Raw genomic sequence first — 17,345 nt, 5'->3', positions numbered from 1 at the left:
TGTCATTGCACATCTGTGCAATGAAATTCAGCATATTTCCCTCAGCGTTACACACAATATAGATAAAACACGCAACAGAATCAGAATGCAAAGCATATTAAGTCTACAATAAAAAAAATGGATGGAAACAGGAAGGGATACAAACAATAAATGCTCACATACATATATATCAGCATTTTTGCACTTACCCAAAGAAGAATGACATGAATGACTTCTTTGATGGCATCATAATCATCATCTTCATCATCATCATCATCATCCTCCTCATCCTCCTCCTCCTCCCTGTATTGACATCTTGAGTGAACATGTCACCAGCAGGGCAGCTGCATGGCAGATGTTTGAAAGGTCAGTGCTGCAGGGTGAGGTCCTGGGATTCTTGAAATTACGTCTGACTCAACCTTTAATCTATAATTCCTCCCACAACACATAACTATACAAAAATAATTAAAAAGGTTAATTTTGCAGTGTTTCTATGGCATACTTGTAAATATTCGAACTCCCTGAACTGGTGGAGGGGGCGTGTGTGTGTGGTGGTGAGTGTGTGTGTGTGTGTGTGTGTGTGCGTGAGTGTGTGCGTGTGTCTGTGCTTGTGTGCAGACTCACGCCAGGGGCAGGTGGGTGTGTGGAGGCGGTCACGTGACGCTGCCTCTCGCTGCTGTCCCCCTGGTATAAATCACCTCCGTGGAGCCGCTCAGCCCTTCTCGCTTCTCTCCACGCCGAGCCGCCGCGTCCTGCCCGGGCGACACAGTAGCTTCGACTCCTTCCTCTTCTTCTGCAGTCATGGCTGGTACGTAACACTTGGAACATTGTAACATTGCAACGGTTTCTTTTGGAACGTTTCGAACCGTCCACTGACAACCCGTCATCAGAGAGGAGCTGCTCACGCGCTGAAACGTGTTGCCTTCGAAGTTTTGGGAAAAGTCTCTCGAACTTTCGTAGCGTTAAATTATCAATAGGAGGTTAATATTGTGAAAAGGGTGGTTGCAGCCGGGTGCTCAACGTGCGTGTGCGTGTGCGTGTGTGTGTGTGGGTGTGTGTGTGTGTTGGGTAACAGTGTGTGCAGCAGCAGCAGCCTCCTCTGGTGAACAGAGACTCACACTCTGTACATTCTGTTTCCATCTGTGTCCTCCTCTCTGTCACATTCACCACACAACCTGAAGTCATGAAGCTGTCAGCCATGTCTGAAATGTGATAACCACGTATGAAAGATCCCACTGGAACTTGTCCTTTCAACACCACTTCGTCTTTTTGTCAGACTTTTGTCACATGAGCCATGTCTACCTGTGACTCTGTATTTGACCTTATAGCTGGAGAACCTACTGAATGTCATGTTTCTCCATTACTCAACTCCCACTTGGGGCTAAATGTCACAAGGGAATTGTCCCCTCAAGTCAAAATGAAAGGGGGTGTCGTGGAAAGTTCTAAAATCCCGCTCTACCAACGAGGAACGACACACAACTCTCTTACAGTAGTGTCGCACACTTTAATGCTCAGAGCATGGTGCACGCGACAAAGTTAGTTGGTAATCTGCACAGCGATGGGAAGAAGTTCTCCCCCCCACTCTGCTTGGGGTTGTTACAAAGTCAAAGGTCAGGAGCCGTGGCGTTAAAGCAATCAGGCCAAGACTCACTCAGTTGTTCAGGATGCAGTATGATCACGGTTACATTGTATGAGATTCAAGCAGGATCTGTCAAAGGGGAAATTAGCATGAGCACATTGTGGACAGAGTGTTACATGTCCCTTACAGGGGACATTTGCAGCCTGGACTGTCCACTCACTGAGCCTGGGGCTGTGGTTGACGTGATTCGTCCTCTTTCTTTAAAGCTACACTGTGTAGCTCTTTGACTTTAAAATGGCCGCTTCAAGTTTAGTTTGATGCTTCACAAACTTGGAATGGTTAGAATGGTGCTGCTTTGATTCCCACTCCTCACCCTTAATCTCTGCTCCTGTTAGTGTGGGGGGGGGGGGGGGGTGATCTCCTGCGAGAAGTGTATGGGCTCATTTATACTTGGCGTTAGATGCGTAGACAGAAGAAAGACGGAGTTGTCTGTCCGTACTCTGCGTTCAATTTGTCCGCATTCGTGCACGTCTTCTGACAGGTTACGGATACAGAGGAAATGGAGCAGTACCAACAGAAACAGTGGGGGGCAGTGTAGCCAAGAGTTCAACAATCAGAGGACACGAGGAAGAAATGTCCACAATGGCGACACTTTTTGAGCACAGAATTTGCAAGTTAGAGCTTCAGGGACACGTTGTCTCTTTTGCTTTTGCCTCTTTCTTAAAATAAACATTACAACCTCTAGACTCTGAGCTGCCCTCTTGTGGATGTCTTGTTCTACATCCACGCCAACGTAAAGGGCACGTGGAGGATCATGTATGTGGGCAGTGACGGTTACTTCTTTTGGAACAGACTTATTTATTTTTGTATGTGAAGCATAAATGAGCCATTTAACTGACATGAAAACCTCTTAATCGCTCGGACAGAACCGAACTAAGCACCAGGTGTGGCTGCAGGTGGCGCTGTTGCTCACTAACAGGCGCTCAGTGTTCCTTGTAAGTTATAGTTGGGTTTCATGCAGGAATACCACACCACAGGTTGTACCAATGGAAAAAGGGGGCGTGAGGGAGAGTAGGTGTGGCAGCAGTGAGAGAGAGAGAGAGAGAGAGAGAGAGAACGTGTTCTCCTTGGCTCAAATTTACAGAAACATCTAGCCCTTGAACATTTTGTACTTTATACTTGGGGTGTAGTTTATTTGTCCATTGAATCCCAAGGTATTAATGTACAATTCATGTGGCATTCATGTTGGCCCGAATCACCCCCCCCCCCCCCAGCAGCCACACTGATGTCATCATTGAGTTTAAATGTCCTCTCACAGGCGAGTCGTTGTTCAGAGACGGACCTGGCAGTTAGCTGACAGATTTCCCCTCCTGCCGAGTACAGAGCAGGCCCCACGCTGCAAATAAAATTCACTTTAATGAGACACAGTACTTAACTATTTCTTTTCTTGAAGCAAGTGAAAAAATCCTCTCGTGAGGCCAAACCTTATCACTTGTAGAAATAAAAGGTTTTTTAAAGTCTAGCAGTTAAAGTGACTGTTTTCTTTAAGCACGTGAATTGATTGCGACATTAAGTCGCAGATTTTTTAAGTTGCACAAGATCCACGCAGAGCTATTCACATTGTTGACTAAAGAGGAGAAAAAAGGGATTGCTGCTTTGGGCTGATTTGACTGTTTATGCTTCTTAATCCTGCAGATGTAATTTTTGTCCCTATATACCTGATCGGACCTCCAACAAACGTGTTTTGGGAGGTCTTAGTTATGTTAACGTAAATTAGTTGTTGTTTTTTTGCCTTTACGAGAAAAAACGTGGAATCTTTTATGTTCTGTTATACTGTACTCAAATGCTTCCCCTCATCTTCAGTTATGGGAAGTGGAGGTAATTCAATATGCCATATTCTTGACATCATGATCCTGCAGAGACTCTATATGCTGATACGCAAAAGTGTGCAAGATTAGATTAGATTCACTCCTGCTAAACTTCTCTCCTGCTACTTGTCCTTTGCAGACCAGGCTTTTGTGACGTTGGCTACCAATGACAGCTACTCTCGGGGAGCCATGGTTCTGGGCAAGTCCCTGCGCAACCACAACACATCCAAGAAGCTGGTGGCACTCATTGGTCAACAAGTGTCCGAGCAGTGCCAGTAAGTAACCTAACCTTCCAACCAGAGGCATCGTTGAACATTTCTGAACCACACATGCGCCCCCCCCCCGCCCCCCCCCTCATGTTTCCAGCTGCACTCGTTCATTCAAAGTGTTGTGAATCATCAGGTCGGTGCTGAAGAGGATCTACGACGAGGTGAGGGTGGTGGACGTGCTGGAAAGCGGCGACACGGCTCACCTGGCCATGATGAAGAGGCCTGACCTGGGCGTCACCTTCACCAAACTCCACTGCTGGACCCTCACACATTACTCCAAATGTGTTTTCATGGACGCAGACACACTGGTGAGATGAAGTTAGGATTTGTCCTCACTAGACAAACACTCCAAGATGCTGTGTATACTATTGTTCTACTCGAACCAGAGGTGTGTGTGTGTGTGAAGAAGATTGTGTTTATTTGTTTCTGTGTCCCAGGTGCTTTCAAATATAGATGACCTGTTTGACAGAGAAGAACTGTCGGCGGCTCCTGACCCCGGATGGCCCGACTGCTTTAACTCCGGTGTGTTCGTCTTTTGTCCTTCGATGGAGACTCACGGCAAACTGCTGCAGTACTGTTCAGAACACGGCAGCTTTGACGGTAAGCCAGGAGGGACCAACTTCTCACATTGTTTTGTGTGTGTTCGTAGTTTTGTTTTAGTCAATCTAAAGACGATTATTTGAACGAGTGACTTGTCAAACGAAATGTTCAACTTTATTTTCCCAGCTGAACAGGCCTCCACAGCGGTGACAGCTAGATGCATTATGTTCTCAGGTTGTCTGTCAGCAGAGGAAAACTACCACAAGCTGCTAACTCTAGTGTGGGTCAGGGCTGGAACTTTTTCCAACTAACAAGTTTAGACGATTTGACATGAAAAGCCTTTTGGTTCACATGTGCTCGCACGCAGTCAGACGAGGCTGGACACTGAAATCTCAGAAACCAACATCCCTAAATATTCCTAAACTTCTCCTTTTAGTGCACAAACGTATTAGTTGTTCTTACTTGCTGGTATTAGATAAGATCAGTGTCCTTTACAAGTTCCCCTCAAAGACGCGTTTCACGTCATCGCCGAATGTATTACAGGAAAGAATTTATGTCAAGGGTTTGTGGTTTACCGCTCAGCTGAGTTTGGAAGTCACTGGTCTTTTTTCAGTCGTACTCAAACATTTTAGCTTTGAACTGTTCACTAACACTTGGCTCTTCGGTAACGTGATGTTAAACTGAGCGTGTTTATCTTTCGCTGTAAGTAAAGTCTTTGTTGAGCCCGGTGCTCGGACACAAGGTCCTCCTGTCACACGCCGTCTGGCCGAGTTATTCTCAGGGGCTCACTGGGGTGGGATGGGGGTTACATTTGAGAGGGCCTGATTTGCCCACAGCGCTGGTTGACATTCAGCAGCTCCTCTCGGTGAGGCACGCTGCAACTGTAACTGAATCGTGGTCGTTGTTCTGCCTCCATGTCGGGTCTGGTCCCTGCTGAGCGGCTCCTGTTCAGACCAGTGGCTGAAAAGATCATTGCCTCCACTTTTCATAAGGGCACTTGGTTCTTCTCTGCAGGTGGACTGACTGTTGCTTTTGAGGAAAAACATTACAGAAAAACTTGGGTCAGCCATTGGTATTTGAAAGAAAACTAGATTGTCTCTATTGTAGAGTGCCGACCTCCGCCAAGGCCCAACAGTCCCCTTATGTAATCACTAGATCCATATTTTTATTTGGATCTGCAACAAATTGCTCACACTCATAAATATCAGTTCCCTGATCAAGATCCACGATTTATCTGCTTGTTAAGTGCAATGTCATTCAATGTTGTTTTTTTCTAGCTGAGCAGAAGCACGCCTGACTCAACTAATTTGTGCTGCCCAGCTAAGTCTAGCTAGCAAATGGCAGCGTAAACAGGCAAAAGAAACGTTGTTTTGTGTCGTATTCAATCAATTTCACCGCCATCCAAACTCAAGGGACACAGCGACATCTTGAATTAAAACCAGAACTTGGACAGATATCACACATCTTAACTCAACAACTGAATTCTCTGACTAAATCCAGGAAATCAGAATGTTAAAGAAAGTGAAAAAACAATCCTGAATCTGATCTGGATCAACACCTACATTTAATGGGTTCTTCTCAAACCCATATCACATCCTTCCACCAACAGACAGTTTAAAACATAACCTTCCTGGCAGAGGTAAAAATTCTTGCACTGCCATGACATACATTCATAACCTTTTGAATCAGCTCAAGTTTACAGTTGCATAAGGCTCAGAATGACCTACATGTATCTTCGATCATCTGAAAACCAGCCTTGAATCTGCTTGAATATGTGGCATGTGAGTTTCCTCGGGTTGTTTCGACCTCATGAATCCCACAAAAGGAAGCAGCTGCAGAACAAACAAAAAGAAAATTTTAGTAAAGGCTTGAAAAAAAACACGGCTGCTTGTCCTTTAAAAAAAAAAAATTAAATGACAAGCTGCGTTCCCCTTGCAATGCTGTGAAAGAGATTCCATCGGGGACAATTGGGAAAACCCAATTAGTTTTCTGAAGAGCAGCCAAACGCTTTCAAGCTCCGACTCATTCTGTCTGCACCGAGAGTTTTGTTGGCCGGAGATTCTCCGTCACAGTCGCATCAACACACAAGACGCTATTGTCTTAACTCTTGCAGGAAACACTTTGTTTATCACAACTCATGTCTTTTTATTGTCTATTTCTTTTATATTGAATATTCCAGTGTGACGCTGGCATCTGTAAGCCTGATGGTATTCTAATGAGTAGAGCTGTCTTATTTATAGCCAGGGACGGGCTTTTTCCCCCTACGTGCTGGAGCATGAGTTGCTTTGACCTTTAGCATGTCAGTGCCGCTCTGCTATAAGGAAAACATGATGTACACATGTGCCTCACTCTCTCTGCTTGCAGGTCATGGAGGAAACTGAAAAATATTAAAAGACGACAGGAAAATACTTTTCTGCATCTGTGCCTCCTCTGTTGTCCGTTGCCAAAACATGCTGGCAGAGTCGGGAGCACATTCTTGCCGAGCTTTGCTCATCCCCTCAAAATGAAAGATACTCGGTTCCAGCTGAAGTTTAGAAATACCCCGGTGGAGGTTGCGGGTTTCGGCCATGTGTGTCTGCAGTCTGTGGGTTTCCAGGCACAGTGCAGTCCTGTGCTCGTCGGGATCTACATGTGAAAGGTCTATTAATGGCTGAAATCTCCGCTTGTGCCTGTGACAGTCCGCAGACTTAGTGTGTAGTTTGGTGTGGGAAGCGATTCAGTCGGAATGAGGTTGTGGTTATTAAGCTTGCATCAGGGTTTCAGACTTCAGGTCCTGGTTGGTCAGCTGCGGATCTGATGATGTAACAGATGCTCGTTGGAGGAGAAAAAAGGTTCAGCTCTGTTTACTGGAAGTCTCACTGAGCTGCTCCACAGCAAACGACTCCCTGCACCCCAAACTGTTCTGTGTTTACGTAATCCAGTCCCATGACCAGGCCCGGCCCACTTCTACACCAGTCAGACTGAACTGAGCGGTGCATCCCTCCAATCAGGTCTCAAATACTGGAAACAACTCGAGTGCAAACTTTTTAAAACAAGCCAGAGGGCTGAACGATAATTCACATCAGCAGCACAAAGAGAGACGGCATGTTTTAAATACTTGTGTCTAGTTGTGTTATTTAAACTTGAATAGTCACCAATGGAGCTGGTTATCATGTGGAATGTGTCTGTACTGATACTGACATACCCAAGGAGAAGAACTCAAGCTGAAGCAGTGACAGTAAATCAGAGAGCAGAACAGTTTGAGAGAGAGGAGAGGGTTTCGAGGGAGAAAACTGGATGTGAAATGATTCTAAATCAAAGACAACACTATTAAAATGTAAAAAACTAACTTGTTTTGACTGATCTCAGCTGCTCTCTTCTCCTGATGAACCAACGTGAGCAGAACGATTCACTGAACTGTCAGATGTGTGCATATCATTCGACTGCACTCAGTATTTTCTGTTTCACCGAAGCAAACCAATCAAACTCTGAAACCCAAAGCATTGTCATCAGCAGCATTTTATCAGCTAAGTGTGATGTTTGCTCCACCAGCGGTTTCTCACTGCATCTCCAAACTAATAATACAAATACTCGGCAGATAAAAGCTCAACGAATCTCAAACTTCAGGTTTGTACAGATTACTGAAAAGTACCAAGTTATAAAAGCTAAAGTCATAAAGAGCATTTGTTGATATTTTGCTGCCATGGAGGTCATGTGTTCGTCCATTTTTATTTGCTTATTTGATTGTAATGAGGATGACACAAAAGGTACTGGACAGATTATCACGAGAAAAGGTAAAGAGATGAAGTATGGGTCAGGGAAGAACCCATTTAATTTTGGGGCGGATCCAGGAATAGTTTTCTGACTTTCATGGATCTTGATTGAAAAAGTGTCTTATTTATTTTTTGTGTGTTCTCTGTTTTGCAGGCGGAGACCAGGGTGTATTGAACGGCTTCTTCAACAGCTGGTCAACAGCGGACATTTCGAAACACCTCCCCTTCATCTACAACCTCAGCAGCATAGCCATCTACACGTACCTCCCAGCCTTCAAACAGTAAGTGTCAGTTTCTAAAGTTTTATTTTGGTGCGCTTCTACTTGCACAACACAGTTGTATTATACTCCGGCAGACAGACCCCGGGCCAAAGCGCAAGCCGACACTCGATCACATGAACGCGTAGATGCATCGTGACGTGACATCAGGTTACGGGTGAGATGAGCAGTGAGATTCCAGCCGCTCTGCCCCAGAGTCTCCCAGCAGGCCGTCGTCTCTGGGTTGGATTTCCACCCTGAGCTCCCAACAGCTGATAGCAAATCCTAAAATAGAGTAGTTTATTTAAAGACCTTTTTATGTTCGTCCTCTCAGACCCGTCATTGTGCATTGCGTCTTAAGCTCCCCCCCCTCCTCCTCCTCCTGCCTCTCTGCGTCTGAACTTCTCTCCCTGTTGAAACAATCCTCATCAACAGGCTCTTAAGTTTGGCATTTCCTGGCAACCGAGTCAGAACGACATGATAATAAACATGTATTTAGTTGTTGGTGCTCAGAGGACAACTTTATTTACGTACACAAGCAGTAAAAAGATGCTTGTATCTGTTGTTGTCTAATACCTCCACAATAACAACAAAGATTTCCTGCATTTGAAGCGATAACATGTAACAATTCTTCTTTTAAATGTCTTTAAAACATCGAGACATGTACTATAGAATGATAGACACACAGATGGGAGCAGTACATCTCTGACAGATCCAGCAACAACTGTAAAATATTACTTTTAGGTCCAAACATGTATGAAACAACCAAACAGCATTTGATTAGGAACGATTCTGTGATTATTCCACTGTATTTTATTATAAAGTGACCCCTGGTGGCTGAAGTTGCGTATTATACGTAATGTATTGTAATCCAGTGCAAAATACAGGCCTCAGACAATCCGAACCTTGATTGAAGACCGTTAAAATAATCGGGATTTACATTTGAATCCTCATGTACTGTGCTACTCTCTCCAGATATGGTGGCAATGCCAAGGTGGTCCATTTTTTGGGGCAGACCAAACCATGGAGTTACACATTTGACCCCAAAGCCAAAAAGATCACTGGGAGCGTGAACGAGGCCACCACGCATCCCACCTTCCTCGTGGACTGGTGGACCCTGTACTCCAGCGCCGTGGTGCCGATGCTGAAGGAGCAGTACGGAGACAAACCTTTCCAATCCGGATGTGTGGAGGTAAAAAAAACACAGGATTGCTTCTGTGACACTTTAGTTACACTAGAAACATTATGATCAATCACCCTATTTGATATCTGATCTTTTTTTGCTAGATTTACCATTAAAATCTCCTGTGAGAAGTGTGTAACAGACTGTAGATCAGTTGAAAATACTTTTTAAAAAAACAGTGTTTATCTCCAAATATTTAAAATATAAGGAATTTGAAGCAGTTTGGTTTGTTACAGCAGCAGCTCCTCTGGTTCAGGAAGCCGGGGATCATGGGTAATATCCACCCTTCAGTTGGTTCAGCTTAGTGAGTGGGTCAGGAGATCAGTGGGCTTTTATTCTTCTCTATGTGAAAACCACTTCATCACTCACACATGGAGCCCAACAGAGTGAGTCACCTTGTGTGGCTGCAGAGGGCGCTGTTGCTCAGTAAAAGTTGCTTTAAGAAAAATGTTGATAAATTCTTAACCAAGTTTAAAAAACAATGGAAACTCTGAACCAATCAAATTGCGTCTTTCGGTTTTCCTATATAACGGTACTTTTTACACAATACAACTTTATTGAACATCACTATTGTTCAACATTTCTAGCTTGTTTAGCTCTAGAAGAAATGAAAGGATTGCTCTAAAATATATGTATATAAAGTTGTAAAGTTTTCATATAATCACTTGTTTTTTGTTGTCTCATGTGTTTTTCCCACCTTTTATTTATTTCACTTTTTAGCATTTTGCTCTGACTCTGGATGATATACCTATGTTCTGTCTACCTATTCATCTCAAAAAGTCCCAGTATTGTGACTTGCTCCCTTTTGAGAGCGATCAGGTACGAAGATAGTGATGTATGCTTTTTATAGCTTAGCGGTAAATAACGGTTTGTTGGCACCTGGTTAACGCTGCTGCTACTGTTCCTCCTAAAAGCTGAAGCTTCTGCGTGTGTTCGCCTGCAGCCATTAATGTAGAAAAGCTACGAATGGCAAATTGAGCACTTAAAACTAAAAATAAGCAATGAACGCGCAGGTGGTGTTCTGTGCAGTTTGTCTTTCTTTCCTTTTCCTGATTGACTTTTTTTATATTTCTGCACAGGGTGAAGAGTCCTCACTCGCAAAGGAACTACAGCCCCAGCTGTCCTCGGAGGAGCGCAAGGAGAAGTGGGAGCAAGGCCAGGCAGACTACATGGGAATGGACTCGTTTGATAATATCCAGAGGAAGCTGGACAGTTTTCTGAAATGAAGAGCGTGGAGATCAACGCAGCACTTGCAGTTTAACACACTCACCACGTCTTTGCAAAAAAAATACTGTAAAACACGGATCGTTTTTTCCTTCCTGTCCATTTCCCGACGAAGATGAGTCTCAATCTCTTCACCAGCAAAACCTTCAACGTCATTTAAAAGGGCTTTAATTATCTATGCAAGACTCCTTACTGAGTTGACCCTGTCGCAGGGATCTGTTGTGCTGCACTGGAAGGAAAATCTAAAGAAATAATACTAACAAAAACTCACTTTTCTAGGTATTTTGATTAAAACTTTGCTTCTTTTTTTTTTTATCTGAGTGTCCTTTGTTACTAAAGGGAGATGACGACAATAAAGAGTTTAACTGGAACTCATGCATCTGTGTTACTGACTTACATGTACATTCTACTTTCTTTCTTCTTTTTTTTTTACGATAGCCTTCTAACATCCTCCGGTTTAAATCGTAAACATGTTTACAGCGCTTCTTAAGGCCATAGTGTGGTCCTGTAGACGCCATAGATACACAGCAGATCCTCAGTGCCTTGGTGTCTCGTGCTCTCTGCTGCCATCATCCTGTCTGCTCTTGACTTTTTAACTTTCTTTGAGTGTTACTTTGTCCAGGATGTCGACTGTACCACAGACACTTCACACCTGGAAACATTAAAAACATGAAAAGTTCTGGACTTGTTCAGGTGTTTTTTTTTTCTCCTACATCTGTAAGTACACTGGAGTGTTGATGCTTGTGTGTAGAATCAGGTTGAGATGAATTACAAGCACAAATTTCAAGTGCCAAATGTTTATAGTGCAGCTCAGTCACCCGAGCAGCTTCTTTCTTAATATGAGCGAAATAGAATAATTGTGCAAATTATCAAATCTGCCTTTAAAACAATACCAGCATTTATAAGTTGTTTGAAAAAAATTAGGGCAGCTCATTCTGTCAAATGGTGAATGAGTGTCTACGTGCTTATCTTACTCATTTCCTATCCATGGGTGTGTGTTTGAGTGAGAAAGACACAATGGCTATTTAACAAAAACTTATTTCTTCCAAAATTGTGTCAGTTTTTCTCCATTTCCCTCTTCAGCCCCATATCTTAAAAGTCAATGAGTATGTGGGAAATGGAGTCGGCTGATTTCACAATGGGTGGTTCCTCATTTACAGAGTCACAAACAACTTGGTTAAACATGCAGGTGCTTGTGTAAGTAGTGTTACATTCCAAACGTGCTATGTAATATAACAAACATCTGTTTTTTTTATATACATGTAATCCTAAACTTTACAGAGTTAACAAAGTAGTTTGACAGCAAATCAAGAAAAGTACATGTAAGAGAAATAACAATTAGCAGGATGTAATGTGACAGAGGCCAGACAACCACGTTTAGGTAGAGTTCAAATTAAATGAATAAATAAAGAGCAGCTGTGTCACATGACAAGTTTGTATTATAATATTTGCATGTGTGTATTATATGCTATAAGCATTACAATACATTATACACAATACATAATTAATAATTATAGTTAGGGCCCGAGCACTGACAGACAGACAACTAGTGAAATAGTAAGGATTATTATTATTTTTCAGGCAAATTAATTGTTTTTTTTAACTTTAACATCCTCAAATTATTCTTATTCTCTCTCTCTCTCTCTCTCTCTCTCTCTCTCAACGTTGAAGCTGAACTCTGGTACCACAGTTCTGGGGGTGTGGCTTGATGTGCCCCGCCACGCCCCCTCGGTTCTGACTCTTCTCTCCTCCACCGAACGTAAACACACAGCAGCGGATCCAAGATGGCGACCCAGCCCGTGTTCCGAGCGGCGGGTCTCGTGCTGTTCTCGGTGTTTCTCACGGTTCTGCTCGGGCTCGGTCTACCGGCGCTGCTCAACGCGCTCATGCGGCTGCTCGGGCTCCCGGAGAGCAGCGTCACGGAGTGCGTGGTGCTCGTGTACGCGGGGTTCGTGCTGTTCGTCGCGACGCCCCGGATCCCCCGAGGACTGGAGCAGGTGACGTCATTACAGCGATACTTTAATAAAACTAGCAGCAGTGAAGTTATTGATGAGTATTAATATTCTTTGTACATGTGGTTGTCATGCTGTTTTACTAACTTTACTGCATAACCTACTTCCTACGGGTTGTAACAACACTGTCATACACAGCCTGTTATACAATCATCCATTATTATTGTGAGCATAATATTTTTAATATATCAAATCAAGATCTGTTTGTAGTGTTTTGAATAATGCAACACATCATTAGTGTGTAGTGAATGGTGTGTATTATGTACATATCCTCTGTATTTGTGTTTAGTTCTATGTTTTCTTTTTTCTTTTATTGCCTTTTTGATTCTAGTTCTATACTGGTATGTGTTCTCTTGTCTGCCTCATTCATCTGCTGCTGTAATAAGTACATGTCCCCCGCATGGGACATATCAAAGTTATCTTAAGAAGTAGGTGTTGTAGCACAAATTCAATAGATAAATGTAGATAAGTAAAGAATGCATTTTCCATTCTTCTCTTATATATATTCTGTATTTCTGTGTTTCTCTGTGTTAAACATGTGTTAATGTGTGTGTCTCTGCAGGTGAGCGGTCGAGCCGTGTTCATCACGGGCTGTGACAGTGGGTTCGGTCACGCGCTCGCCAAACATCTGCACAGCCTGGGCTTCACCGTGTTCGCTGGATGTTTCCTGAAGGTACCAAGGAAACATGTACAGCTTATGATTCCTTATGACTGATCCAAACCAGCAGCAGAGCTTTTCATCTGGAGAATTTCTTGCAGGATTGTTGTATTAGTGTATTAGTTGGTGGAAGATTAGGAGGGTTAATACCTCCCTGGTTTTTCTGGCTCATTTAAATGACGTGAATTGTAAAGTTGATTGGTTGGAACGGAGAAGCTCTGTCCTCTCTTTAGGATCAAGGTGGAGAAGGAGCCAAGGAGCTCGAGGAGTTCCACTCCGATCGCATGAAGCTCGTCCAGCTGGACGTGTGCAGCGAGGAGCAGGTGAACCAGGCTGTGGAATTCATCAAAGAGAACCTGGAGGACTCTGAGAGAGGTAAATAACTGGAACGGCCTCCAGAACAGAGGATTAAGGTTTGCTCCCTCGCAGATTTAATCCTGTGTCCCTGTTCCTGCTGCAGGCCTGTGGGCCCTGGTGAACAACGCTGGCAAGTCGACCTTCGGAGAGGTGGAGTTTACCTCCATGGACACGTACAAGGAGGTGTCAGAGGTCAACCTGTGGGGAACCATCAGGGTCACCAAAGCTGTTCTGCCGTTAATCCGCAGGGCCAAAGGTCAGTGGCTGGAGAATCTCACATGATCAATTTCACAGGTGGAATAGAGTCCAAAGGAGAAAGAATCATAAACCTGGTATTTACATATTTTACTCAGATTTTTTTACGATGGATTATAAACATTGTTAGGACTGTTAAAGAAAACTTAGTTGTGTCTCGTGAGTTTTGTGAAGAACGTTAACAATACAGACAAGCCTGAAGTTGAAGGACAAGTTTACAGTCCTTGTTAATAAGTGAAAGTTGTATTACCTTTCATTAACTGTATATTATATCATCTTTGAGAAGCATTTTCTTAAGAAATATGATATACAGTAAATTAATGTACAATGAAAAGTAAAACAATGTGCGATTTTGTAAATTGACAAATGACAATGAATCATATAAACCAGAAGGAATAAAAGGAATGCCTGTCAAAACATGTTTTCATTTGAAATTTAGTTTATACCAGAGTGCAGAAGCAAGAACGACTGTAGATAATGTTTTAAAAAGACATCTGGGCTCAGCAAACTTTTAATGAGATAGTTTGTGAAGCTGAGAAAAGCTCCAGTTTGTTGTATTTAGGTCAAGAGACTGTTGAACTCTGGACCTGAAGGTTTAAGGTCTGAGGATCTGAAGCTGCATTTAAAACCTGTTCAAAAACGATCACATCCGTGGTGGTGCATTAACTGTCAAATGTATTTATTTATTCATACTACGTTTAACCAGTTAGGTCCCAGTGAAATACAATATCTCTTTTGCTTCGGCAGGTCGTGTGGTGAACATGGCCAGCATGTACGGCAGGATAGGAAATGTCAACCGGTCTGCTTACTGCGTGTCTAAATACGGCGTGGAGGTCTTTTCCGACTGCCTGCGCTATGAGATGAAGACCTGGGGAGTCAAGGTGTCCATCGTGGAACCCGGGAACTTCATCGCGGCCACCGGCATCCTGACCCGCGACATCGTGACCAGCACGGCCAACAAGCTGTGGAGCGAGGCCCCCTCCATCGTGAAGGAGGACTACGGGAAGGCCCGCTTGGAGCAGCACGTGGCTCTGATGCGCTCCTTCTGCAGCAGCGGACTCAAGAGCATGGCCCCCGTGTTGGACGACATCACCGACGCCATCATGTCCAAACACCCGTACGCACGGTACTGTCCCTCCGAGCCACACTGGTGGATCCGACTGCAGCTGATGACCCACCTGCCCACCGCCCTGTCCGACCTTCTCTACTTCTAAAGGAGAGTCTTCTCCGTCTCTCACGTCCTCAGATCACATGTCGGTGATTCTTCAACATTCTCAGAGCTACAGACCCTCTTCTCTGTTCCTCAGCACTAGAAGTCATTCACTGACCAAGCCTTAAAAGTTAATGGTTCCTTTAAACTGTGAGTAAACTATTGCACTTTGGTACGTCTTACAAATACCACAGCTTTATCTAAACATAGAGATTCAGAGATAAGTAGTTCCTGCTTGGTGATGGGCTATGACACACTTTTGCTGCGATGCCTTCTTTTTAAAAACTGATATTTCTCTTCTATCTTTTATTTGTTTTCATGATTCTTGTTGTTTTGCCTTGTGTGAATCTTCTTGGGGGGGCCGGTGGCCCAGCTGAGAAGACCCCTGCGGTTCTGTTGTGGCTCTGGCCGGAACAAACCAAGGTCAGCTACTGTAAGAGTTTGGTGGGATTTGGCTCGACTCGCAAGTTACATAACGGCAACACAAGCCCACTGTGTCTCACATGCTTGTGAGACTTGGACAGTTTGGTTGAATGATGTGATGAATGCGCTTAGACAAACAGGTTATGCCCCCCCCCCCTTGTCTTCTTGGGGGAAAGTATTTTGTATTTTAAATAACGTCAATGAATAGAGCATTTTATTTTTGAGATCATTTTAATCTCAGCCTATCTTTTCAATAAATCATTTGAAATAAAGCGACCTGATTTTAATGGTGTGTTCGCTCATGGCAGATTGTCCTGGGTGGTGCCAGAAAATGTAATGATGCATTTGCCCACCAGGTGGCGCAAAAGCACTACGAGCCCAACCGACCAGTGCTGTCTCCCTGCAGGAATCCTCTGCTGCAGGTCAGGATGTTAATGTCCCAATTTAAACTGCATTCACATTAGAGCAAAGATGAAGCACAGACATGAAAGAATACACAGTTTCCATATAGGGACTTGGAGATAATTTGAGAATAGTCATTTTGTCATACAGTAAAATGAACAGAAACTGTTTGAAACTTTGAAATTCTATCCATCTGGATTATTATTATTTATTCACACACTTATTGATATTAGTTCCCTAAACGTGCAGGATTTGTTTCCAATTCGATCCCTGAATATGTCTCTGGGAAATTTGCAGATTGTGTCTTTATCCGCACCAAAGTGTTTTGGGTTCCTTGCCGACACACGTCTAATTCTTCCACCAAGTTTTGTGGAAATCAAAACAAACAAACTGATAAAAGCCAGCAGCGTGGGAAATTTGAGGAGGCCAATGGAGACCAGACCTTGAATCTGCCTTTAAGCGACAAACTAAATTGTATCTTTGTAGTTATTTACAGACACTGACACGAACACAGTCCTACTACAAATTCAAGCAAGATTAGAATGAATAAATAAACACCAGGAGAAGTTTAACCTTAATCGTTCCTTATGTCCTCATCAATTAAAAGCAGGTCAATGTTCATGACACAACCTAAAACACGTTCAACTACCAGGACAACCATCTCACCTGTTCAGGTAACGTGGTGCAGTCCGTGCTGCCATAGGAGCCGACTGGCTGAACACTGAGCTCGCACTATAAGAGGAGGAATGAATCTCCGTCCAGAACCCGAGGCGTCCAACAATCTTCAGTGTCACAGAACAATCTAAAAGCGCTTTGTGACACGACCTCCACAGGATCTTGAGAAGATCCCCGGAGTTCAGTGCATGTCTGAAAGAAGCTTCTGTGACTTTTGGATTTGCCCTGTGTCTCTAAGGCCCGTGACAGATCGAAGAACAATCCTGTAGGATTTGGATTTTTACGAGATGAAGACCTGGGGGACTCGCTCGTCTTCCACGTTCTGATTTCCCATGGGCCTTCAGCTCGGCCACAACAACCAAACTGTTACACGACAGACGAGGTGTTTTTACGAAAAGGACAACAACAGTCAGTCAAATTCCAAACAACAAAAAATGTTCCTCCCACGACCGACTTAAGTGAAATGGATGAATTAGAGCACGTCAACAAATTATTTATACAACAAAGACTTTAGAGAGAAAAGACAGTGAGTGACAGATATGAAGGGAGCAGCAGTAACAATAGAAATGATAGAGGCATTGTCAATAATGGCAGAATATGTAAGTAGACATATTGTTTATCTAAGCATTCTAGTTTTGATTATAATCCACAATCAGTTTCCACAAAGATCACAAACAGCTTCTCTCAAACCACTTTCACAAA

At 43.5% G+C, this 17,345-nt stretch overlaps 2 protein-coding genes across 3 annotated transcripts; both read left to right on the top strand.

Moving 5' to 3' along the window:
• The first annotated feature begins 629 nt into the window (after positions 1-629).
• On the top strand, positions 630-11,330 carry gyg1b (glycogenin 1b). Of its 2 annotated transcripts, XM_053412070.1 has the most exons (8): positions 630-787; positions 3,566-3,701; positions 3,829-4,003; positions 4,133-4,295; positions 8,142-8,268; positions 9,220-9,436; positions 10,148-10,246; positions 10,507-11,330. In XM_053412070.1, the coding sequence occupies exons 1-8, from the start codon at positions 781-783 to the stop codon at positions 10,651-10,653; spliced, it is 1,071 nt and encodes a 356-aa protein (XP_053268045.1). In that variant the 5' UTR covers positions 630-780; the 3' UTR covers positions 10,654-11,330. The 2 variants fall into 2 exon arrangements, with proteins under 2 accessions (XP_053268045.1, XP_053268046.1); XM_053412071.1 differs by lacking the exon at positions 10,148-10,246.
• On the top strand, positions 11,268-15,838 carry bdh1 (3-hydroxybutyrate dehydrogenase, type 1). Its single transcript, XM_053412069.1, has 6 exons — positions 11,268-11,368; positions 12,323-12,648; positions 13,226-13,336; positions 13,555-13,696; positions 13,782-13,934; positions 14,681-15,838. The coding sequence occupies exons 2-6, from the start codon at positions 12,436-12,438 to the stop codon at positions 15,145-15,147; spliced, it is 1,086 nt and encodes a 361-aa protein (XP_053268044.1). The 5' UTR covers positions 11,268-11,368; positions 12,323-12,435; the 3' UTR covers positions 15,148-15,838.
• Positions 15,839-17,345: the final 1,507 nt, after the last annotated feature.

The sequence above is a fragment of the Pleuronectes platessa genome, chromosome 20, assembly GCF_947347685.1.
Source record: "Pleuronectes platessa chromosome 20, fPlePla1.1, whole genome shotgun sequence".
Taxonomy (NCBI): domain Eukaryota; kingdom Metazoa; phylum Chordata; class Actinopteri; order Pleuronectiformes; family Pleuronectidae; genus Pleuronectes; species Pleuronectes platessa.
This window is presented reverse-complemented; position numbering and strand designations above follow the sequence as displayed.